The following is a 25,625-nucleotide window of genomic DNA, read 5'->3' on the forward strand; positions in this document are numbered from 1 at the left end:
TAATAATTAATAAATTTGAGATTTTTATTTCTGAGCAAGGTACACTTATGTGCCCCTTCCACGAAGAAGGTTGTCTGTCAGTAGTGAGGAAGGAGAAAAGCACAGGGTCTGAAAGTCTTTTCTGGAAGTTTTTCATTTTGTTTGATAATTATATTTGTCTGAAGGGATTTTTTAAAATCTAAAGTTCCTTTTTTTAAAAAAAAAAAAATATTATGCTTTTTTGCTCTTTTAGAGCAGAGGTTGTACGGGCCAAATCTAGCCTACCACCTGTTTTTTTTTTTTTTTTTATTGAGGTCATAATAGTTTATAACATTAGGAAATTTCAGTTGTACATTATTATTTGTCAGTCACCATATAAATGTGCCCCTTTATCCCTCATGCCCACCCCCATCCCCTTTCTGCTCTGGTAATCACTAATCTGTTTTCTTTGTCCATGTATTTGTTTATCTTCCACATATAAGTGAAATCATCCAGTATTTTTCTTTCTCTGTCTGGCTTCATACCCTCAAGGTCCATCCATGTTATTGCAAAGGGGATTATTTTTGTTTTTTCATGGCTGAGTAGTATTCCATTGCATGTATGTACCACATTTTCTTTATCCATTCATAAGTGGACGTGCACTTGGGTTGCTTCCATGTCTTGGCTGTTGTGAATAATGCTGCAATGAACATAACATGAAGCACACACGTTATTGAAACCATTAGTCTATTTATCCATAAATTAAGAATAGAGAGCTTAATTGAATAAGGGTGCACAAGTCTCTTTGAATTGTTGATTTCAAGTTCTTTGGATAAATACCCAGTATTGGGATAGCTGAGTCATAGGGTATTTCTATTTTTAATTTTTTGGTAAATCTCCATACTGTTTTCCATAGTGGCTGTACCAGTTTGCATTCTCACCAGCAGTATATGAGGGTTCCCTTTTCTCCACATCCTCTCCAACATTTGTTGTTTTTTGTGTTGATAATTATAGCCATCTAACAGGTGTAAGGTGTAGTGTTTTTTTTTTTTTTTTGAGGAACATTAGCCCTGAGCTAACATCTGCCACCAATCCTCCTCTTTTTGCTGAGGAAGGCTGGCCCTGAGCTAACATCTGTGCCCATGTTCCTCTATTTTATACGTGGGATGCCTGCCACAGCATGGCTTGATAAGCAGTGCATAGGTCCACACCCGGAATCTGAACCAGCAACCCCCGGGCCGCTGAAGCAGAATGTGTGAACTTAACCACTGAGTTACCGGGCTGGCCCCTGTAAGGTGTAGTTTGATTTGCATTTCCATGATTATTAGTGATGTTGAACATCTTTTCATGTGCCTATTGGCCATCTGTATATCTTCTTTGGAAAAATGTCTGTTCATATCCTCTGCCCATTTTTCTATCGGATTGTTTGTTTTGTTTGTTGTTGAATTGTGTGTGTTCTTTATGTATTTTGGAGATTAACCCTTTGTCACATACATGATTTGCAAATGTTTTCTCCCAGTTGGTGGGTTGTCTTTTCGTTTTGTTCATTGTTTCCTTTGCCTTGCAGAAGCTCTTTAGTCTTATGAAATCCGTTTGTTTATTTTTTCTTTTGTTTCCCTTACCCAAGTAGACGTGGTATTTGAAAAGATTCTTCTAAGACTGATGTCAAAGACTATACTGTCTATCTTTTCTTCTAGGAGTTTTATGGTTTCGAGTCTTACCTTCAAGTCTTTAATCCATTTTGAGTTAATTTTTGTGTATGGGGAAAGAGAATGGTCTACTTCGATTCTTTCACATGTGGCTGTCCAGTTTTACCAATATGATTTATTGAAGAGACTCTCTTTTCTCTATTGTATGTTCTTAGCTCCTTTGTCAAAGATTAGCTGTCCGTTGATGTGTGGTTTTATATCTGGGCTTTCAGTTCTGTTCCATTGATCTGTGTGCCTGTTTTTGTGCCAGTACCATGCTGTTTTGGTTACTATAGCTTTGTAGTATATTTTGAAGTCACGGATTGTGATGCTTTATTCTTTTTTCTCAGAATTTCTTTAGCTACTTGGGTCTCTTGTTGTCTCATGTGAATTTTAGGTTTCTTTGTTCTATTTCTGTGAAGAATGTCATTGGGATTGCATTGAATCTGTAGATTGCCTTAGGTAGCATGGACATTTTAACTATGTTTATTCTTCCAATCCATGTGCCTGGAATCTCTTTCCATCTCTTTATGTCATCATCAATTTCTTTCAATAATGTCTTTAGTTTTCATTGTATAGGTCTTTCACCTCCTTGGTTAAATTTATTCCTAGATATTTTATTATTTTTGTTGTGATTGTAAATTGGATTGTATTCTTGAGTTCTCTTTCTGTTAGTTCGTTATTAGAGTATAGAAATGCAACTGATTTTTGTAAGTTGATTTTGTACCCTGCAACTTTGCTGTAGTTGCTGATGATTTCTGATATTTTTCTGATGGATTCTTTAGGGTTTTCTATATATAAAATTATGTCATCTGCAGACTGAGAGTTTCACTTCTTCCTTGCCAATTTGGATACCCTTTATTTCTTTTTCTTGCCTAATTGCTCTGGCCCAAACTGTCAGTACTATGTTGAATGACAGTGGCAAGAATGGGCACTGTTGTCTTGTTAGTGTTCTCAGCGGGATGGCTTTCAGTTTTTCCCCTTGAGTAGTTTGTCATATATGGCCTTTACTATGTTGAGGTACTTTCCTTCTATGCCCATCTTATTGAGAGTTTTTATCATAAATGGATGCTGGATCTTGTGAAATGCTTTCTCTGCATGTATTGGGATGATCATGCGGTTTTTATTCCTCGTTTTGTTAACATTGGTGTGTCACATTGATTGATTTGCAGATGTTGAATCATCCCTGTGTCCCTGATATAAATCCCACTTGATTATGGTGTATGATCCTTTTAATGTATTGCTATATTTGGTTTGCCAATGTTTTGTTGAAGATTTTTGCATCTATATTCATTAGTGATACCAGCTTGTTATTTTCCTATCTTGTGTTGTCCTTGTCTGGCTTTGGGATCAGGGTATGTTGGCCTCATAAAATATATTAGAAAGTGTTCTGTCTTCTTCAGTTTTTTGGAATAGTTTGAGAAGGATAGGTACTAAATCTTCTTTGAATATTTGGTAGGATTCTCCACGGGAGCCATCTGGTCCTGGACTTTTATTTTTGGGAGGCTTTTCCTTACTGTTTCAATCTCTGTACTTGTGATTGGTGTGTTCAGATTCTCTGTTTCTTCTTGGTTCAATTTGGGAGGTTGTAAGAGTCTAAGAATTTATCCGTTTCTTCTAGATTGTCCACTTTGTTGGCATATAGTTTTTCATGGTATTCTCTTATAGTCCTTTGTATTTCTGTGATAGCCGTTGTAATTTCTCCTCTTTCATTTCTAATTTTATTTTGAACATTCTCTCTTTTTCTCTTGGTGAGTCTGGCTAAGGGTTTGTCAGTTTTGTTTATCTTCTCAAAGAACCAGCTCTTAGTTTCATTGATCCTTTCTACTGTTTTTTTTGGTTTCAATTTCATTTATTTCTGCTCTAATTATTATTATTTCCCTCCTTCTTCTGACTTTGGGCTTTGTTTGTTCTTCTTTTTCTAGTTCTGTTAGGTGTAGTTTAAGATTATTTAATTTAGATTTTTCTTGTTTGTTAAGGTGGGCCTGTATTGCTACACACGATGTCATACAGCATGTACTTCTGCTGATACATTTAGACTTTTATTGCAGTTACCTTGGAGGAATTTAGAACAATTTCTTGTATGACTCTTCTTAAATGTCCATAGCTCCCCAATCTTAAATCTTTTTAAAAAAATTTAAATTAGCTGCCTACATTTCAAAAACAGGAGATTTTTCATGAAAATCTTGATTTCCAGCTTTCCTTGGAAAAGTTACATCTGGCAACATTAGACCCGAACTCCTACGTGGCAATAATTGAGCAGTGGCCGCCTCGTTTGGAGGGGTCGTGCGTTCTCCACTTCTGCCCTCACCCCTCTCCGTTGTCTTATACCTTACCTACTTCCCTCACTTCTGTTACCTCCTCAGCCCCTGCAGTCAATTTTTCCCCTCAAGTTTTAATTGAGTGTTTCCAACAACACTTTCCTCATTTCTAAGCCTTTCAACTTATGGTAAACCTCTTCCAGAATCTTCCATCATTTTCAGTCTATGTCTGACAGAGAAGATCAAGGGGCTTATTAATAAATCAGGTCAGGGCTGCCCCGGTGGCGCAGGGGTTAAGTGCACATATTCTCGGCGGCCCGGGGTTCGCCGGTTCCAATCCCGCGTGCGGGCATGGCACCTCTTGGCAAGCCATGCTGTGGTAGGCGTCCCACGTATAACGTAGAGGAAGATGGGCACGGATGTTAGCTCAGGGCCAGTCTTCCTCAGCAAAAAGAGGAGCATTGGCAGTAGTTAGCTCAGGACCAATCTTCCTCAAAAAAAAAATCAGGTCAGAAAACATGCTTAGAGAGGATGGTCTTCTCAGATGGTCAACACAATAACATCAGAAACATCACAGCTTGATAAGCTGCCTTTTACACACAGCCACAGTGCTTCAGTCCTTCTTTCCTTCTGGTGATGACATTCACAATTAAGTTTTTATGGAAAACATCTCCCCCATCCTTGGTTTCCCTCATACAATTGGAAGTAGAACCTATTCAGGCTTTGCCATTGTCTCGCCTCTTTGCTTTTCTACACTTTTGCTATCATAATTTTCTATATATTTGGTTAATATTTGTGTCAGAATGGTTATCTGTAACAAAATATCTAATACTTTGTGTTCCTTTTGATGAATCAACGTAGAAATATATGAAATAGAAAGTAAAGACCCTCCATAATCTCACCCACCCCCAGAAGATAACCACTATTCAGTGTGTTCTCCTACAGATGAGCAGTATACCCAGAGACAGGTAAATAGATGCACACTTAAATGCAACCCAGGGCCTGGCACATAAGACGTTCAGTACTCTTTTTTTGAATGAATGTATATACACATCGAATAAATATATGTTGTAGTTCACTGAGTATTTGTTGAATGAATGACTCTCAACTTCTATATACAAATGTAGATTTACATGTAACTTTAATTAACAGTGAATAATTTATACATACTGTTTTGCAACTTGCTTTTTTTCATACCCAGTAAATCATGGCTGTCTTTTCATGTCGGCCTGTAGGAATCTACTTCAGTATTTCTAATGGCTTTATAGTACTCCTTTGCGTGGAAATTCCATTTTATTTCATCTCTTTCCTACTGATGGTCATTTAGATTGCTGTCTTTTTTATGTTTTTGTATCAAACAGTATTGTAGGAGACATATGTATATGTGCATATTTGCAGGAACTGTTTGCTCAAAGAATTGGCCATTATGAATTTTAGCTACTGCCCAACTGTTCTTCAAGACCTTTTTATGAATTCCTGTTTTCACAAAGGTGGGTCAAGATCCTCTTTCCCTACACCCTCACTTACACTGGGTATTGTAATTTTTTAAAATTTCTACCAATCTGATATGCTGAAATGATGTCCTATTATTTTAAAACTTTATATCACTTTGAAGGCTAGTGAGGTGGATGGAGTATCTTTCCTTAGTTTTATTGGCCTGTCTGGCCGCATGCCCAGTTGAGTGAGCGGTGTGGAATAGGCTGCAGACAGACCAAAGAAAAGACCTGGAGATGGCACACAAGACATATGGGTTTATTAGGAGTTACTTACAGGGAATGTCCAGTGGTGACCGGCTAGATGGAAGTGTGCACCTGCTACCTCAGGTCGGGAGGGGGTTGCTTATATAGGAAGGGGCACAAAGGCTATATGCTTGCCAAGAGGAGCTGTCCCTGTTACGGCCGGCATTCCCAGGAACAGCAGTTCATGTGGAGGGGCTCTGTGTTTCTTTAAGACATGATGGTCTTTGAGTGAGATAAGGTAAGATCCAGGCACTCAGCAGCTGGGTGTCCTGTCCAGATGGTTGGCATCCTGCCCAGGACGACACATGGCTCTTAAAGGGCACTCAGGGTAGTGCCCCTACATAGCTGTTGGGATGACTTTGTAAATTTCCTTTTTTATTTCCTTTGCCCTTTTTTTTCCCAGTTGCATTGCTTCCTTTTCTTTTCAATTTATAGGAACCCTTTATGACATAAAGATATGTTCTTTGATGAAGGTCCCTTGTCAACCTTTTTATTGCAGATGTTTTCGTTAATCTTTTATTGATTTTGTAACTCTGTGTGTGTCTTTTGAGGCAAATTTTCCAATCTCGTCCTTTATAGTTTTTGATCTTGCCATCACACTAAGAAAGGAGAATTTGAATATAAATAAATAAAATAGAAATGTGAATGAAAATTTGAGAAAAGTGATAGGTGATTAATAAAACTGACAGAAATTTCATTTTAAAATTATGCTATTTTTGTCAAACCTCTGAGGTTGATTGTAAGAATCACCACTATTTACCTATCAATAAAAAAGAAAAAGTGCTGACAAACCGATACTGTAACTGAACTCACTGGGTTCATTTCTTGGTGAGTGAGGAGTCAAAAAGCATAACCAAGGCAGAAGTACCTGCAGAAAAGGTTTATTGCTTGCACAAGCAATGGAGAACACCAGGCAGTGTCTCTCAGAGCTCAGTGCTGGTGGAAACTTTATACACAGGAGAGCAGAGGATTACAGGTTTATTTGTAACAACCGGGCAACAACTGTTCACTTTGGGCGCATGCGCAGCAGGCAAACATGCTACTACATACATCACATGATCTGAAAATGGCTGCTTGGACCCTCCCAGCGGAGGAGAATTTGAGATGCTAATAAGTTTAAGGTAACTTTAGGACGCTTGGAGCTGGAGCATTTTGTAGGGGTCTTGCTGCAAATGTGTGAGTTTCTCTCTGCAAGATAGCGCCATCTGCAAAACGGAGACCTCAATTTCTGCAAAACAGAACACATAGTTTCTTTTTGTCTGAAAAACATTTGACAGACCATGTTAGTTCTTGATCAGATCATCAGTAACCCTTTCTTTGCCTGGCTCCCTGGTCACAGTACCTTACTGACTGGTAGAGGCATCCTGATTCCAGAAACGTTAAAACATGAAAAAAAAAATGCATTTTAGAATTGATAATGTATGTTCTTTATTTTAAGCTAAAATATGCACAGAGTAAAAAATTAAAAGTATATAAGTGGACACACAGCAAAAAGTAAGTCACAATGAGTTCTTAAAAAGTAAATCACGTTCCATTACTCTTCTTGAAACTTCCCACTGGGTGGGACCTGCGTGGTTATTCAGGCCTCTCTGTGCCTCCTGATTTTATTTCCAGTCACAGTAACTGATTGGCCGCACTGTCCTCCTGCTGTCCTCTGAGTGTGCCAAGCTTGCTCTCACTGTCAAACCTTTCCACTTCCTCTTCCCTCAACCTGGAACTCTTTTCCCCTAATCTTTGCTTGATGAGCTCAGCTCTGCTGCCGTGTCTCAGCTCAGCTGCCGCTTCCACAGAGAGGCCCTCCCTGACCACCCGGCTGAAGACCCTCTCCCTCCTCCTCCTCTAGTCTGACTCTCCTCTCATCACCCTCTTTTAGTTTCTTCATGGCACTTAATACTCAGACATTATCTTGATTATTCATTTGTTCAGTGATTCATTGTCTCTCTCCTCCTAGGGAGTAAGCCTCATGAGAGCAGGGACCTCTTCTGTCTTGTTCATCACTGTTTCTCCAGCACCTGGAACAGTGCCTGGCACCTAGAGATCATTGAGTGAATAAATACACACCTGAATGCTCGAAAGAATGAATGTGTTTGTGTGTTTGTAATTGATCTCAACTCCTTTGTGGAATTAGATGAATATAAAGTACATGTTACGGAAAGTTCAGTCTATGATCCCGGTACCAATCCATGTAATGAGGACAGAGTTGGATGAAAAAGGAAAGCTTTACTTTGCCAGGCAGAGGGAGAAAAGCAAGGGCCAGTGCCCCAAAGATTGCTTGCTCCCCATTAAGAAGTGGGTAGGGGTTTTTATTTGGGGTTTTAGGTAGGGGAGGCGGGCCATGGCCTTCTTAGTCAGCATTTTCCCATTGGCCTGTGTCTGGGGCTGCTTCCAGCGGAGGAGACAAAGGATTTCTCAGACGAGTGTCCTTGGGTGTTTGTCTCCATAGTGGAGGTAGACTCTGATGTCAGGAAGCTGTGGAGTTGGGCCTGGGAAGCTTCGGTTTCTTGATAGTCTCTGGACATTAGTTTCTCTGTAAAAGAACTTCAAGGTCCTGTAATTAGCCACAACTTTAGTGGGAGCCCAGTGAGAGGTAATTGGGACTTTAACAATTTTGTAACTTCTATTTGGCTCTGTAGCTCAGGGAGTCAGAGGTTAAAAAAACAAATATTTACATAAGAGTGTAACTAAAGAACCAAGGAACTTGGAATGTGTGCTTTTGGTTTTAACTCCTATGTGCTGGGTTCACTGTAGGGGATCCAATATCAGGGCTGATATTAACGAAGAGCTGGTAACATACAGTCATGCACCACATAAGGACTTTTTGGTTAACAGCAGATTGCATATATGGTGGTGGTTCCATAAGATTAGTAACATATAGCCTAGGTGAGTAGTAGGCTATACCATCTAGGTTTGTGTAAGTATACTCTGTGATGTTCACACAGTGACGAAATTGCCTAGTGACACGTTTCTCAGAACATACCCTCATCATTACGAGATGCATGACTGTAAAAACAACAAAAAAGCATTTCAGAGTGGTAACGGGCAGTTCATCTGAGCCTTAGAAGGAGAAGCTATCTAGGGAGAAGATTGTCTCAACAAGGCAGGCTTAGGGAAGGAAGGAGCATGCAAGGAACTCTAAAGGCCAGTGCGGCTGCAACTGGAGGTGGAAGAGGTGCACAGTTCCAGATGAAGCTGAAGAAGGTGTCAGGTCCTGCACCACGCAGGATCTCCTGGGCCGTGCTAAGAGCTCCGGACTCCCGTGTAAGGGAAGTGGGAAACCTATTATGCACTCCCACAGGCTACTTTGCAGCACTTCCCACCCGTGTCCTTGTTCACTCTTCATCTCCCCTGCTGGATGGTACCCCATGGGGGCAGGGACCATATCTTTTTGTTCATCTCTTTATTCCAAGAACTTGGCTCAGTGCCCAGGACATAATGAGAGCTGGGTGGACAGATGGACAGATGAACAGACAAATTTTCTATATGGTCCAGAAATCCACCTGAGGCTGTCTCCATTTTACAACCTGTTTTTTTTTTTTTCAGGGTGTGTTGTGTGTGTGTGTGTGTGTGTGTGTTTCTAAGAAAAAGAGAGAGACAGGATGTGTTTGTGTGGTGTATATGAGTTTAAACACTTAGGAAAAAAGGCTGGAATGTTATACACCAAAAACATAATAGTTATCTTCGGCTCCCAACCTGGGTGAAAGGCATCTCCAGGAATTGCTTACAGAAGCCCTTAAGAAAAATTATTTCTAAAAGAATTGATAAACATAAAATATGTTTGTCTAGGGTTGCTGCTTACCATCTGGCCTAAAAAGTAGTGAGAAAACCTATCTGAGAATGAAGCAAGGTAGAGACAAACCCGGCAAAGAATGGAAAGAGACAGAGACCTTGTGACATCCTTTAAGCCCCTGGATTCAGCTTTTCCTGAAGCCACTTACCCCACAGACTTCCTAATTACATAAGCCAATATATTACCTTTTTTAAAAATAATAGTGTAAGTTCAATTTCTATCATTTACAGCCAAAAAAATATTGCCTAATTGATGTGTTGCTTTGTTTCCCTGTAAATATGCTTTATATGTTCTTAAATAAAGGTTGAAAAAAACTTTTAAAGGAAGGCAACTTTACAGAGTTCATTGGCCACCCCATCTTCCAGGGACAATGGGATCTGGGGCCTACGTGAAAGAATGTGTCTGGGCTTGAGGTCAAAGATGGCCACTTCAACCCTGACCCCAAGGTATAAGTTACTAAGACAATGTCCTGTGTCACGTTGCTTGTCTGGCCTGGCCACCCAAGCGGGCACTTGACCGGACTAGAGAAACATCCCATCCATGGGAACAAAAAGAAAGAACTCCCAGTATCTGAATGCCTGAAACCCTGAGTCAAAACCCAGAAAACATTAGAATAAAAGGGAGTCACAAGCATAGGACAACTGGGAGTCTCACTGAGGACAGGAAGCTTTGCCTCAGACCTGGACAATCAGCACACCCGCCCGCCGTACAAACTATTGGGACTTCCTGGCTGATTGTGGTGTGGATGTTGTAAGTACCGATTTGCTGTGTGCTTCCCCACTCCTTGTTCTGTTCTTCTTTATCCCCGCTCCTTGTTCTCTTCCCCTTTATCAATAAACTCTGATTGCTTAAACAACCAAATAGCCTTGGTGGTACCTGTCATTCCTCACCTTTTGCGGCTGCGGACAACAGCAACCCTAACTAGTGAGTGTTAAGGAAAAAAAAAAAATCAATCGCCTGCTTTTAATTCATGGCAAATGGGCTGAAAAGCTGATTTAGTGAACTATAATTTTAGATTGAAATTCCCAAGGCAGTTATAGAGGAGCTTGTCAAACCACAGAAACCAATGGAATCAAGAGATGACTTGAACAGGGCAGTGGTTCAATCCGTTTCAGAGATAATATCCATTATGCAAACCCAAAACCTGTAAAACTTTCTAACATACAACCCTGGCAATCTCTCATTCACCTAAAGTCTCAAGGCCCCTCTCCTGACTCAATTTAAAATGAAAAATGCCTGGTATGATTTACAAATGTAAAAATAATTAAATCATGTTATGATGTCTGGCGAACACCAGTGAAAGTGGCCAAATCTCATCGTAGTTTGATTTCAAACATAGTTTGATCTCAAATGGGAGTTGGACAGGGTCTTCTAGAACAGTCCTGCCTTCTCAAATGCCTTCAGCTCTGCAGGAAAATGGAAGGCAAAGCATGCCCTCGGCATTCTAAATGCCTCAGTCCCTCTCCAGGGCAAGCGGCCTCCATTCCTACTGTGGGCTCAAGAAAACATCAGCAGGAAAGCCCGGAGAGTCTGCCCCCTTCCATATCCCGTCCCCTTAGTGGAGAAGACTGGCTGCAGGTACCCCAGGAAATCAGACTCTTCTCCTCCTTTGGCTCAAGTTACAGTAGACCAAATTCTGGAATGTGGTTTGCATTATTCTCTGGGGAGCTACTTAAGAGCTACTTAAGGGTTTGAAATCCCTCATTCAGACATAATCTTGAAATAAAAGATGATATCCTAATGGCATTGCATTACAGCTTTCTCTGTTGGGCCTTCCATACTGATAGGCAGGATAGAAGGAAGGAATTAAGAAAAATGAAGAAGAAAAGCAAAGGAAAATTAGGAGAGAAAGAGGAGAGAAGAGGAGGAAGAAATTTATGTCACATACTCTGTGTGTGGGCACTTTAAATGCCATTTCAGTTCATCCTCACATAATCCCTTGCAAATCAGTCATATTGAGCCCATTCTGCAGATGAAGAAATTGAGGCTTGATGATAGTAAGTAACTTGTCCAAGGTCACACAAAGAGGATGCAGTGGATTCTGACTCAGAGATACAAAAACAGGCATCAAACAATGTTGTCTCTAACTGCTCTCTTCCTTCCTCTGAAGGGTCTAACAGAAGTTTGCCCCAGAACCATAGAGTTATAGTGGGTGCATGGACCCTATGGAGACAATGTAACCTCATGAGATAAGAAACAGATTAAAAACAAGAAAGAAAGAAACAGATTAATGTAAGTAACCTGGCATCAAATAAAACTATCTGGCAAAGCAAAACCAGACCCAATTTTTCTAACTCTCATGTCATTCTCAGTCCACCTGACCAGAATCTGTTTTATAAGTGCAGTTTGTATAGATGAAATATGGGACTCCTGATTCATGAGTGAACAGCTGAGAATTTTCCTGCCTTCAAGAAAATGTTCATTGGGAAGAAATGAGATAGTTATTTGTGAATTGTCTTTTTGTGCCTTAATGCTTCTGTTTCTATCCGGCTCCTTTTGTTGGGGTTGCAATATATCTGGGAGTATTTCCCCCACGCTGTTGCAAAATCTGTAAGAGGGGAAAAAAATCTAAATTAAAATAGCACATGGAAGCCATAATTCTGACAACTACAAAGGGTACGGGTGTGCCAATTACTTTCTGAAATGAGTTGAAGCCAGAGTCACAGACTGGTAGCTGGCTGGCTGTATCCAGCCCACAGGTGGGTTTTGTTTGTCCGCAGTCCTGGCCCACACCACACTCTGAAGAAATTTCGATCTGTTGCCAATATTAAAAACCAGACAATTTCACGTCAAAACCTGGATTTCCAGTTTCTCTTACTAAGTGGAAGATCTCATAACCCTGACGCCACATTTGCACGTGGAAAAGAGTAGCTGGAACGGAGCAGTGGCTGCTGGTTTAGACAGAGCATATGCATCCCAGTTTCTCCCCACCTGGTCTATTTCACTCATTTATATAATCGCTGTGGGCCCAGAAGGCATCTGAGTTCGTGGCCCTTGGTTTAAGACATTAAGAAGATGTAGATTGCAAAGGCAATCATTATTAGACTTTTCCCAAAAATATTCCCAATAAGAGACTCTTCAGTCAGTATTATGATAGCAGTGATAGAAGGTAAGGCATATGAGACCAAAATGATTTGAGAAATGGAAAAACCCAGTAGTTGGGTCCATTTGGTTTTCTGCTCTAGGATACTCACTTTTTCTTTAGAAAATACGTTCACTTTTATTTCATTTACTCCTTCCAAAAATCCTGCAAGGAAGAAATTACTCTCAGATCAACAACCTGAAACCGAGTGACCTTAAATAGGTTATCCAGCCAGGATCATCCAAATATTAAGTTGCAAAACCAGGTTATGAACCATTTTAGCCAGCTCCAAACACTGTGCTTTTGTAAACCCATGAGGCTTGTTTCCACCTCAGGGCCTTTCTACCTGCTCTTCCCTCTACTGGAAACCTCTCCACCTAGATCTTCACATGGAAGGATCTTACTCTTTCATTTCATTTACAACACCTCCACAGAGAGGTTTCCCCTAACCATTTGACTTAAAATAATATACGTGCATGCGCGCGCGCACACACACACACACACCCCAATTACTCTCTAGACTCCTGCTTCTCAAAGTGAGGTTCAGGGATCAGCAGCATCAACATCAACTGGGAAGATAGAAATGCAGAGTCTGAGGCCCCTCCCCAGACCTGCTGAATCAGAATCTGCATGTTAACAACACCCCAGGTGATCCATGTGCATTTCAAGTTTAAAAAGCACTGCTCTACAGGAGCCCTGCCCAGTGGAAATGCAATGGGAGTCACTTTAAGTTTTCTATAGCCACATTAAAACAGTTAAAAGAAAGACTCGTTTGTTTGCTGTCTCCTCTACTGCCCTACTAAAAGATGCCATTTCCACAAGAACAGGTCCTCCCTCTGTCTTGTTCTCCACTTTATCCTCAGTACCTATCCAAACAGTACTGGACCCGTGGTAAATGTTATTAAATGTGTGAAGAATGAAAGAAGGAAAAGACATTCTAGTACTTTCTGTGCGGCAGTGTGGTACAGGGAAAGAAACCAGCACTCTGAAATTGGACAGATGTGGTCAACTCAACCAATGACCAGCTGAGCAACCTTGAGCAAGTGGTTTACCCTCCAGGAGCCACCTGTAAACCAGGAATGTTGCTGTTTAACTCGCAGTCTCATCATGACACCCCGATGTGATAACACATCTATAAAGCAACAACCACCACAGTCACAGGGATTCAAGAAATGCCAGTGCCTCTCCTCTGTCTTCTTTCATTCTTTCCAGATACCATGTGTGAATAATGCTGGGGACCACTTTCCTCTGGGAGGCATGAGCATGACTATTGAAGCTGTTACCAGCGCACTGGGTTCTTGTTGTCCCCCAGGATAGAAATCAAGAGAGACAACAAATGGGAGTAGAAACGTAAAAGTTTATTAGTTTGTGCACAAGGGAGGCACAAGGGAGCCAGCCACTGGCCCCTTTCCTTTCCACACTGGCTCCCTACTTCCGTAGGAAAGTTTGTTATGTTATGTTATCTTGATAACCCTTGGGAAGAGGCCACGAGAGCGAGGTCTGGTCACCTCTTTCCCTTATTTGTCTATCTCATTCATCCCCTCCTCTGTTGTCACCAAGTCAAGGTTAAATTCAGGCTGGACCTGAGCAGAACCTGAAACTTCTGAAAAATCAAAATCTTGAAAAACTTTCTACCAGGGACTTAACTCTCAACCCTGGCGTTGGGAGCCCCAGCTCCCAGCTTTCTCCAAGCCTTTGGCTCTTGCCTCCCTGGCTTGCCTCGTGCTGGTTCAGGGACTAAGTGCCCAGGTTGAATGGGACTTGACTAAATCTTATAAGTATACTGACACCTGCAGTTGGGCTCTGTACCCTTCTCCAGGCCCACTGTCAGTTTGACACTGGCTTTACCACCATGGGGAACAACCCAAGCATCCCCGGAGACTCACCACTCGGGTGAAACACTTTCAATTGGATGAGTTATGCCTCAGAAACTCCATCTTGGAGAATACTTGAGTGGTTTCTCTGTGCCTTTGTGATGTAGTTGGACAGGTAGATCAACCTATAATGTCATTTGAGGTACAACCCAGTTTCTCAGAAATCAAGAGCAATTGTCCTTAAAAAAATCCTTGCAAGACTGGGAATGCAGCTCTAGAGACAGTTCAGGTTCCACCCATGTCAGTTATCTTAAAGAGCTTGCCAACCCTCCAGGGAATATCTAGCCCATCATTAATTCCTAGGACTGAGAAAAAAAGTAAAAAAGGAAGGAAAGAAAAATGGCCATAAGAGCAGCTTAGCCAAAAATCTAGCACCTTGAGTGTCTTCTCCACAAAACATTAGTAAAAGGCCTAAAACAAAACTTGGATTCATAACCAGGGAACTTTGTATTACTCTACCTGATTCATAGCTGTAATTTTAAAACAATAGCTGTGGAGTTTCTCTTTGTCTCTATGTGTGCTGTATGTGTAATATTTTATCTCCAGATGGTATAATTTCTAAAGAACTATATGCAGTTGGCTTAAAGTAAGCACTTACATAAATTATTTCTAAATGGAATAGAAACCACCCAAATGTCTTTCAAGTTAACATGATATGAAATAATCTTTGGTAAATAGAAGCTTAGTTAAGTTTGTTGGTTTGATTAAAATAAGTATGTCCCTAGAGTTATCAACATTGGATATGATGCAGACAGGCAGCCTAGGTTTACTAGTCAAATAAGCCCACGTTATCCTTGTTACAAATTTGTTAGCAAAGTAATAACTTAAAATGATGGCTAATTTTGTCTAATGTCTCATGAAGTTTTGCAGGCAACCTAAATAATTATTGGGAACAAGTAAACTAAATAGACATGAAAAAGATAAGAGTGTTGGGTGAACTTTTAAACAATTATGTGTTATGGCATGTGTATTTAAAATCACTTCCAAAATATTTCTGCTAACTTGAAACTTTGAAGTTTTGCCAGGTGAAATTAAATGATAAAAAACTCTTTGGATATCTGGGTAATTTTCAAATACAGTAACCTATTGAAACATTATCACTAAACATGTCTAAGTTTATCTACCTTTGGCTTCTTATTACTGAGAAACTAAAATATGTTTAGATATTGTATTTTATTAAAGATTGTACTATGAAATAACATGTTTTTAGAAACTATAAAAAGCGCTTAGAATGCTAATATAAAAGATAGTACATTGCCGGGGTCCAACCCCAGCATGAACAGGGTCTCCTGAGGGATGGATGGCGTTGGCGAGGGAGGAGGCAGTGAGACAAGGAATTTGCTGTCAAAGTCTAACTTTATTTTGTGTATGTATGATTTATATAGGGCTCAGGGTATACAAGGATGATTTCATGAAACAGTCCCAGTACATATTTTTGGCTCGTGAAAGTGGGTTTTTGTAAGGTAAACAATAGTCCTAAGAGCAATTGATTGTGTGTAGACCTGGGGGGAGTCAAGCTTCTGCCTAAGAGTAATTGATTGTGTGTAGGCCTGAGGGGAGTCAAGCTTCTGTAATTCTTTACTTCAAGGAGGCCACCCCCAGCGGCCTCCTGACTCAATGGGCTGTGGCAACCACGGTCCTCCTAGAGAGATCTGTGGGGGCTACAGATTTCTTTGTTCCCTCTCCACTCCCATCGCTTTACCCGACCAAAGGATGGGTCAGAATGTTCTTTCCCTAGAAGATGTTTTTCCCCAGAACTTTCCCTAGAATATTGCATTGTCTCATTCTCATTCCCAGGGCTGGGCTGACTTCCCCTGAAATAACCCCAGGTGTAGAACAGAGTGAACAGAAGCAGGAAAGTCAAAAGTATCAGGGAGACTTGTTGCAGGGGCAGCCTGGTAGATTCCCTTGAGGGTCGCCATGCGTCCCCTCATCTCTCTCCCGGACCGTGTCACAAGGCAGAGGCTTAACTTCTAGGCTGACGGCTCCCAGCAGTACATAATTGCTTACTTTTTAGTTTTCACTAAGGTCTGTAAGGGTTCAAAATTCTACTAAAAATTAATAAGGAAAACATCTTTGTATTCAACAAAAGCCAGATGTATGCTTCAGTAAAGAAGGTATAAACAATGGAAATATTTTTGTTTTGTTCAGAAAGATAAATTTGGCACCGGCCTGGTGGTGCAGTGGTTAAGTTTGCACATTCCTCTTTGGCGGCCCAATGAAGACAACTTGAAACCATGGAGGGTGACTTCCCATTGCCCTGGAGCTGAGTGGTTTCCAAAGCAAAGTGGTCGTGGTTACTGTACAGTCTGTAAACCACGAGGGAGACCACAGCTCGAGTCGTCTCTGTCACTTTGATGAGTTCTGCCGTGGCAGCCAGCTGGCCTGCCACAAGGTCTCATCCATTAGATCAGTTTAAGTTTTCTGCCCAGACAGTGTGTATCAGCTCATACTGAAAGGTGTGTTGTGGCTTTACCCTTTTACTTGGGGGGGGGGGTGGAGGGAGGAAGAAGTGGAGGGTTTAGCCTACACCCACTTATTAATCATTGGCCTGTGTCCATCCACCAAGTGAGGCTTGCTTCTCCATAGCTTTAACACACACATCCTAATCCATCAGTCTATCTTGCCCTGAAAACCAAATGCATATGGTCTCATCTCAGATGTGTTTTTAAATCACATTAGATAGATGGCATGAGAGAAAGCAAAACCTAGATTTAAACATAACTGGAGTGACACCAGAAATAAATCTGCTAGGGCTGCCTAGTTGGATATGAGGAAACCCAAAGCCAGCTGCACTGGGAGCAGCCCTAATTTCTTCTTGCTCTCTCTCTTGCTGAAAACACAGCAACCAGAAACACTTGCAGAATTAGTAGGCTATTGGGAAGCACACCAAAAAGAAAAAGAAATACAAAAACAAATAAATGGGGGGAAATTAAAGTCTTTAATTAACCTGCGGATCTCTAACTAGTCAAACAGTAGAGTAAGATTTCAGGCAGAATACGTGGTATAACCATGTAAGTACAGATGTCACCATTTAAAAGATGGAGTTGTACCAGGGAACCAAGAGGTGTCTTTTACTGGTTTGAATCAATGCCACTGTTTCCTTTTCTACAATAGAGTGAGGTTGTCATCCCCTCTTCCTACATGGGAGAAAGAGAGAAGAGACAGAGCTAAGGAAAATCCCACAAATGTCCTCAAAACACTGCTGTCCCTCGTAAGGCTGGAGAGCTATCCAAGGCCAGTCCCAGCACACTCAGCAACTGTGGGTCCAAGGGGTTTCTGGGAGTCTTCCCAACAGACAGGTTTGGGTGGCTAATGATTCCCTCTATGTTGGATAGATTCTCCTCCAGAACTTCCAATCAGCACCACTGAGCATCATAAGGGTCTCGCATGGGTGAATTGCTGGAGTAGTAGATCGAGGACAAAGAGATACCACGTGGTCCTCTGAAGTGAGGATCAAGGGAATCTAGCTCTATCCATGTCTCTTCAGTGTAACAGTTATACGGTGGCTACCAAATATTGACACCATGCCCCAAATATTACAAGTGATGGCTGAGAGAACCATAAAGCTGGAATGACATCTTCAGTAACCATGTCATGACAGCGAGGCCAGTTCATACCTTCTTTTCCCAACAGCAGTATTTAAGAACATGAGAAAATCTGGCATCTTCTATCCTTTCATTCAGAAAATTCTCCAGACCCTACGATGGGACCTCCTGACATGCATTCCACCATGCACCCTACATCAAGTCACCTGAGTAAAACACCCCCATCTCTATTTCCAGCTGCCACAAAGCAATACAACACATGTTGGAAAGGTCTGATCCTCAGGCCTTCCTCTCCCCCAAAAGGCATTTGACACTTCTCACAAGATACACAGCTTTAAAGTTAGAACTGGAAAACACCACACTGACCCTCATAGGGCTGAAGCTACCCCATAGCAGAAATCAGAACATTCCTACAACCAACAATTGAACAACCGAAACCTTCCCAAACATCTCCTTCTTTCTCTGGTTTGCTGTTGTTGCATTAATCATCCTAACACCTTTTTAATTATAGTCGCAAACTGGAAGCCATGACCTGCAATGTTATAAATACTGATTTTCCAGTTCAAGTAGGCATTGACTGGTTTCCGTTTTGATAGGAAGGGGCTGTTTGAAGCCTCCTAAAATGTTGCATATAGTTCTCTCTGTTGAAACAGACGAGACATTAACAGACACATTTGCTGTTTCCATTTAACCTGCTGGAATGTTTATGCCTAAGTGTACTTCTCTCAAGCTTTGAAAGCATAAGGCGTATTTTTTAAAGTGGAAGAAATCAATCAATACATATTATATATTCATATATAATATATAATACACACATATAGTAATATATATTATATAATACACATTTACTATATATTTCTGAAGTTAGGTTATTTCTAAAACTGTCATAGGCTGTAATTTAAACTTACATCTCTTCAACAGCAAGGCAACTTGTCGGGAAACAATCTTATTTTACCTATTGGCCTTGTGAAGATGATAATATCACTTTAGCTGACAAAGCCTGTGTTTGTCTGACAATTCCAATTAATTACTGAGATGCAACAGAGATGGGACCAGCCATCCAAATGTTTTCCAGAAAGAGATAAAAGGTGGGGGTTGGGGGGAGCAAAGGAGGTTTGCCTTTTGGGCATCTGCTCCAGTGTTTTTTAAATGTTATGGCTGGCAAGAAAGCCGGATTACTAAATTTATTTTACCTGCACTTAACTTTCTACTCTCCTCTCCTTTCTCTCACCGCTTGGAGACGGTGGAAGAGAAGGGAGATGAACATCTCACAAGACAGAAGCTCTAATCTGTTGCCAAGGAGGCGCCGGTTAAAAAGGGCAGGGGTGCAGGATGTAAAAACTCTCAGGGCACCGACTGTCGTGCAGACCTTGGTGCTCCTGATGAAAAATCAACCCAGGGTTCCTGCAGCCACCCAGGGATAGAAAGTCCTGGAGATGGGGAACAACCTCAGTCTTTTCTAGCAAGCCAAAACTCGCCAGCATCATCCTTTAATTGTTCCCTGTTCATTTTGCTCTAAGCTGAAAATACTAAAGTCGGATTCCAGACACGCAAATACGTTTGAGGGCGACTTTGAGAGATTCCAGGAGATCTCAAAGCCCTTCAGTCAATCTAGCTATCCGGCTTCATGCCTTTGCGTCCCCAACGCAGGAGCGCAGAGCCCCACAAGAGCCTGGGCTGGGAAACACTTCACGGGCACCTGGGCTGGGCATTCCCAGGCGTGGAGCTAGACAGATTCAGAAAGCACCTCCCTGGGTGAGGAGCCTGAGGCAGGCAGGGCAATGGGACACCAGCTCCCCTCGCCCTGAAATACAGTGATCCCTGGCCAGCCTCCAGCCCTCTCCGCGCTCCCCCGAGCAGCCCCACCAGGGTCTGCAGAGCCCTCGTGGGACGAAGGGCTCTCGGAGAGGTGCCTGGATGTCGAAGGGCGTGGGAAGCCGCAGCTTCCCCTCTGGGTCTTCCCCACGCATCTATCCCCTGCGCCGAGCCGGGGGTCCTACCTGTACCACTCCAGACCCTTTTCGTAGTTCCTGTCGAAGAAGTGTGGCTCTACGCCCACCGCCTCCACGTCCGGATGGACTCGGATCGCCTCCAGCAGCACGCAGGTCCCTCCTTTCTTGACTCCAGTGATGAGCGCCTGTGGCAGCTTCTTCTCCCCATAGTCGGGGGTGCTGAGGGCGCCACCCCTCTCGCTGCTCCCTTTGGCCACTCGCTGGCCTGCGAACTCTTCGTTGGCGGTGCTGGACTCCTGCGCTTCCCTCTCCAGCAGCGCGCTCTGCGCCCTGATCATCTCCCCCGGGGACAGCGCGGTCCGGAGCCAGGTGTCCGGAGCGCTCTCACTGCCTCCAGCCCGTGCTCAGCCGCTGGCCTTGGCGGCTCCCTACGGCTCGCGTTGTCCAGTGGCGGCGGCTGCGAGGGGGCGCCAAGGCACAAGGGTCGGTTGCGGGGCAGGCTGGGGACTGGGGGCAGCAGCAGAGAGGGGGGCGGCGGTTTGGGCCCGGGCTCCTTGCCTCCTACAGCGGCAGGGGGACCTGCAGGGAGCCTGAGCCGCCCAGGAGGCAGTAGCACAGCTGTTACCCAGCCGGGTTCATTTTTGCGGCCACCAGGAAAGCCAAACACGAAGAGGAGGAGACTGCAGCAGAGGGAGAGTTTAATCACAAGGCAGCCAAGTGAGGAAAAGGGAGAATGAGACTCAAACCCACCTCCCTGAAGATGGGGACGCAGGGATATTTATGGGGCAAAAGGGCAACGTGGCCTGAAATGTGGAGATAGATGATTGGAGGTGAGAAGAGGTGAGGTAATTGGTGATCTACACAAGCATAGTCAGACTTCATATCTCTTCGTAAGGTGCATATTCACAAAATAGCGGCATTAGCATGACCTGAGGGTGGTGTTTTTAGCCTCTTGACCCCCAAAAGTCACTTATGGGGCATCTAGCTGGCCCAGTTGATGGGTTGCTGGTCTCAACCAGCCTGAAGTGGACAAGGAGTTCTAATTCCTAAAAACAGTTCAAGCATCCATTACCATGATGACCCAGGCGCCAGGCACATGTTATCTACAGGAGCCCAGTGGGAGTCAGCATATTGCCTAAACAGCACAGTTAACGATGGATGGGTGAACACTAAAAGCTATAATCCGGAATTGCAAAAAGGAAAAAACTTTAGTTACTAGCTACTTAACCATCAATGGCTATATTTGCTAGTTTCACAGGTATGCAATGGTCAGGGACAAGGTGCAAATAAAAAGCAGCTTTCGCGCAGGCGCCCCTTTAGCAGACAGGCGGAGTGGCGGAGGCCTGGAAGCCAGGCGGAGAAAGTGCGGGCCTCAGGCCTTCGGGGCTCCTGGCGGCTGCAGCCCAGGCGCTGCCCAGACGTGGGTCCACTTGCTGCCGCTGCCATGGCTGCGTGAAGCTCCGCCTTTGCAAGCCTGGCCCTAGCCCCTAGCCCAGTGCGCGGGCCGAGCCCAGCCCATGGCCCCCTCCCCGCTCCTGCCGTGCAGTCAGGGTGGGCCCCCGCCACTCCCCTCAGCCTCTGACAAGGGGACCAAGGCGGGCGCGGGGACCCCAGCTGCACCTGCTCTATCTGTACAAAAGTACAATTCTGCCTGCCAGTAGATAACACAATTATAAGGTATCTTACCTTTCTGTTATTTTCTGTTTTTATGATTACAAAATAAAATGTGAACATAGTAGTAAATTTAGCAAAAAATAAATCCAAGAATACAGATGTAACCGGAAGCTCTATTAACAAATATTGAACTGACAATTTATCCTAGATAGAATGAAAGCTACTTTTCACATTCAAAGTGCATGGAGTCTGCCACTGACAGATAATGTCATCCTGTTCACCCTGGTCTTCATGCCACTGCTCAGTCTACAGTGTGTCTGCCATGCTTATGCTTAGTGTTTAGATATTTTACAAGTATTGTTGAAACCGTCATATCTGATAGGTGAAAAAGCAGCAAGGATATTGACAATGTGACTAAGAAAGGGCACAAGATTAAAAAGGAAAGAAAGAGATTTCTGGAAATGGAGTCAAGGAAAAGAAGGTGGCACACGTGCTCTGCATGAATTATGTGAGAGTGTGAGTGATTTTGAAGTAAGAATGAATTGTGCAAGATGAGAAGACAATCATGCCTATGAAATCAACCGTGTTCATGAAGAAATGAGAAAAGCTGTTTGAGTGAGGGAAAGAAGTCAGACGTCCATCTGCCTGGCGTTAATTGTTGACGAGACTTGATATGGGGAATTGAAGGACTAAGTAGGTCGGTGGTAAGGGGCTGCTGATGACTCTTTTGTCTCACAGATTATTCCCACCAGGGTTGCAGGTGTGTCGGAATCAGCACACCACTGATGTGAGTGGCAAACCAGCACATGTGGACTTCTAACTGCTGAAGAATAATGTGTGACGCTAGCAAATTATGCAGGAAGAGACAAATACCTGCCTTAACAGATTTCCAAGGAAGACAAAATTTATCTATTCAGGAAAAGAAATCTGCTAGAAAATATATCCGTAAGAGGGAGAAGAATATGCCTGTTTTTCAAGCTTCAAAGAAATCGATTCACATTCCCTTTAGGCAGAAATGCAATGGGGATCAGAAGTTTAAATCTTAGTTACTTTGGACTGAAAACTTGGATTTACAAGTATCCGTTCAGAACCTAGTCTATCCCAAAGTATACACCTGCCCTAAGTAACGATTGTTAACAGTTTGATAGGCACTGGTCTTTTTTTTCCTGTCATAAATAAAAATTGGATTATACAATAAATATTTACCACGTTCGTTTTGTCACAAAGATTTAGGAGACTTTTCTTATCAGTACATATAGATCTACTCCATTCCTTTCGATGACCACAGAGTATTACATAGAAATTCATTTACCATAAGATATTACATATTCCTACTGATGGACATTTAGGTTATTTCCAATTTGGGAGTATTTATATATGCACATATATATATATACACATAATACATGTGTATGCGTGTACTATGTATATACACACATATTGCACATATGGGGTATATATATACACATATATTGCATGTATATATGTGTGTATATACTAGCAGTTGAATTATTGTGTCAACTGGTACATGTGTTTCATAATTTGAAGAACTAAAATTCTGTCTAACATATTTGCACCCACATTTAATTTTTAATTTTTTAATTTTGAAAAAATATTAACTTTACATAATATTTACAAGATTCATACATAGAATTCCCAAATACCTTTAACAATATTTACCAATTGTTAACATTTTTGCCATGCCACATTTGTTTCATTGTTCTCTCCTCTCTCTTTTCTCATTCTTTCTTATTTCAGAGTAGTTTACATATATAATTGGAGAATAATGTATTCTCCAATATATCATTGTGTATTTTCTAAAAACTAGGATACCCGTTTATGTAACCACAGTACACTCATCAAGTTCAGGAATTTTAACATTGACATAACACTTTTATCTACCTCAGTTTATATTCCAATTTTGTCAATTTTCCCAATAACGTGTTTTACAACATCTTTCTCCCACCAGTACAGGATCTGGTCCAGAATCATGTTTTGCATTTAATTCTTATGGCTTGAGGTCTCTTGTTCCCTTGAATTGTTGTTGCTTTTAAAAAGTCTGAAGCCAGCCTAATTTTCTTATTCTTAGAAATAAATTTGATTTTTATTTTCTGCCTGGAAGCCCAGAGAATTTTTGTCTTTGTCTTTGAATTTTAATCATTTACAAGGATATGACTTAGAATTTGTCAGGTCAGTTCTCCCCAGGAACAAATGCACATTTCAAAATGCAGATTTAAGTTTTGTTTTATTTCCAGAAAGTTTCCTTGAATTACAGTTTTAAGTACTAGTTCTATTCCATTGTTTTTTCTTGCTCCCACCTCCAAGAATCTCCAATTACATGTATTATGTAGACCTTCCTTGCCTATCTTCCATTTCAACCATTTGGTGGTTTAATGCCTTTCTTCAACATTTTAATTAAATTTTCACATAAAGTAAATGCATTCTTGTTGAGGCACCTTCTACTTTAGTCCTTATCTTTTTCTTCTTCTTTTTTTTTTTTTAAATTGATCAAATCTCACTGTTACTTCTTTCTCTGCTATGTCCATTTCTGTTCTTAATGTTTGGATTTCTAAATCTAGCTGTTTTTTATAATATCTTCAAATGCTTGTTTGAAATAATTAAATGTGGAGTGTTGTGCTATTTTTTCTCCTTCATGTTTTTAAGGGGAAGAAGAGAAAATTTTTATTAACTGAAATGTTATGATTCACTTTTTCTGTTTTCTTCTTACAGTAACTTTGTGTGGAATTTGTTTATGTTTTTCTATTCCTAGATGTTGTATGGGCAGGGTTCCTAGTTTGAGAGAGCCCACTTCTGTCAGTATCGTGAAGTGCAGTTTCTTTAATGGATAATGTTATTGGAAAGTAAGAGATATATTTTATATTTCTCTTTCATTTATGTAAAATCCTTCCTGTTCCTTTTTTCTTTCCTTCCATCCTCTTTCCTTATGGCCCCATCTTGGAGAAGTACCACCTCTTTTGCAAATTTCTGATTCTCCCTTGAAAGCAGTGCTTCTCCAAGGCTGACACCTCCAGAGCCTTTCCGCTTGCAGCAGCGTGCTGGTGGCCAGTGCTGAGGACTACCGAGTCTTACGCCTGTCTTCCGTATTTCAGCACGTAGTGTTGGACTTCCTCTTTTGAGGGTGATTTGATGTGTTTTATCTGATTCCTCCATGACCCTGTCCTTTCCATGGAGTCTCTTAAACCTTCTAATCCTCCACTCTCCCAGGGGAAGACCGGGGTAGAATACATATCGTGATCACCTATGACTACTCTCTCTGTAGTTTTGGTCTAAATTGTTGTTAACAGTTGTTGTATTTGTTTATCCAACAAATGAACCCCCATCCTTTTTTGGGCGGGGGGTATCCATCATTGGATGAGTCTGAGTGGAAGGCAGGGCCCCACCTTTCAAGGAAGCTTGAAATGTCAGGTATCCCTTCTTCCTACCCTGTGGTGTGAGCACATGACTTCAGCTTCATCATCGGATGCCCCTGTCTGAGACTGAGAATTGGGAGGAAGTGTGTAAAGAAGTAGCACCCACTCAGAATTCATCCCACCAATGGCAGCACCATCTCAAATCCAGTATCAGCAGCTTTGTAGAGACTCCAGAAGTGGTGGCAGTGGCAAACATTCCAGAACACTGATGCTGGTTCCAGCCTCCTAGCTCCCCTAACCATCTTGGCACCTGTTCCTCCAGCCTTCCCTATAATTCTGTCAGCTTCCCAAAGGCTACCAATAAATTCCTTTTCAGTATAAATTTGCCTACTCACAACCAAGAATGTTGGCTTCTGTAAGTGTTTCACACTGCTTTCTCTGTGGTCTTTTTATCCATAATCTTAGCAACTCTCATGTTAATATATTTTTTAAATCAGTGAAAAGATGTCACTTTTGAAGAAGGTGTTCTGGAGGAGCAAATGCTCCCCATACTCGCCCCCAACTACTCCTCAGGTACAAAGTTGTTGCCAGATTTGAGTTCCTACAAATCCTAAAAGAGGTCGTCTGATATTGTAAAAGGGACACTGAGCTGAGGGTCCATGATCTTTGGTTCTATCCCCAGATCTACCACTATTTCCAAATTTGTCATCCTCTTATTTTTGCTTCCACCTATATATTCACCAGTCTTTAC

At 41.9% G+C, this 25,625-nt stretch overlaps 2 protein-coding genes across 6 annotated transcripts in view; both read right to left on the reverse strand.

Moving 5' to 3' along the window:
* Positions 1-6,511: 6,511 nt before the first annotated feature.
* LOC100629745 (ERI1 exoribonuclease 2) overlaps positions 6,512-25,625 on the reverse strand; it is a 61,625-nt gene continuing 42,511 nt past the window's right edge. For all 5 annotated transcript variants that reach the window (XR_011424727.1, XR_011424726.1, XR_011424731.1 and 2 more), the window contains one exon: positions 6,512-6,874. The gene's annotated coding sequence lies outside the window, so the exon portion shown is untranslated. The remainder of the gene's footprint in view (positions 6,875-25,625) is intronic.
* LOC106781119 (heparan sulfate glucosamine 3-O-sulfotransferase 4) lies at positions 7,727-20,650 on the reverse strand. Its single transcript, XM_070232186.1, has 3 exons — positions 19,938-20,650; positions 12,628-12,680; positions 7,727-11,981 (listed from the first exon to the last, which is right to left on the reverse strand). The coding sequence occupies exons 1-2, from the start codon at positions 20,225-20,227 to the stop codon at positions 12,659-12,661; spliced, it is 312 nt and encodes a 103-aa protein (XP_070088287.1). The 5' UTR covers positions 20,228-20,650; the 3' UTR covers positions 7,727-11,981; positions 12,628-12,658.

This window comes from Equus caballus, chromosome 13 (genome assembly GCF_041296265.1).
Source record: "Equus caballus isolate H_3958 breed thoroughbred chromosome 13, TB-T2T, whole genome shotgun sequence".
Taxonomy (NCBI): Eukaryota; Metazoa; Chordata; class Mammalia; order Perissodactyla; family Equidae; genus Equus; species Equus caballus.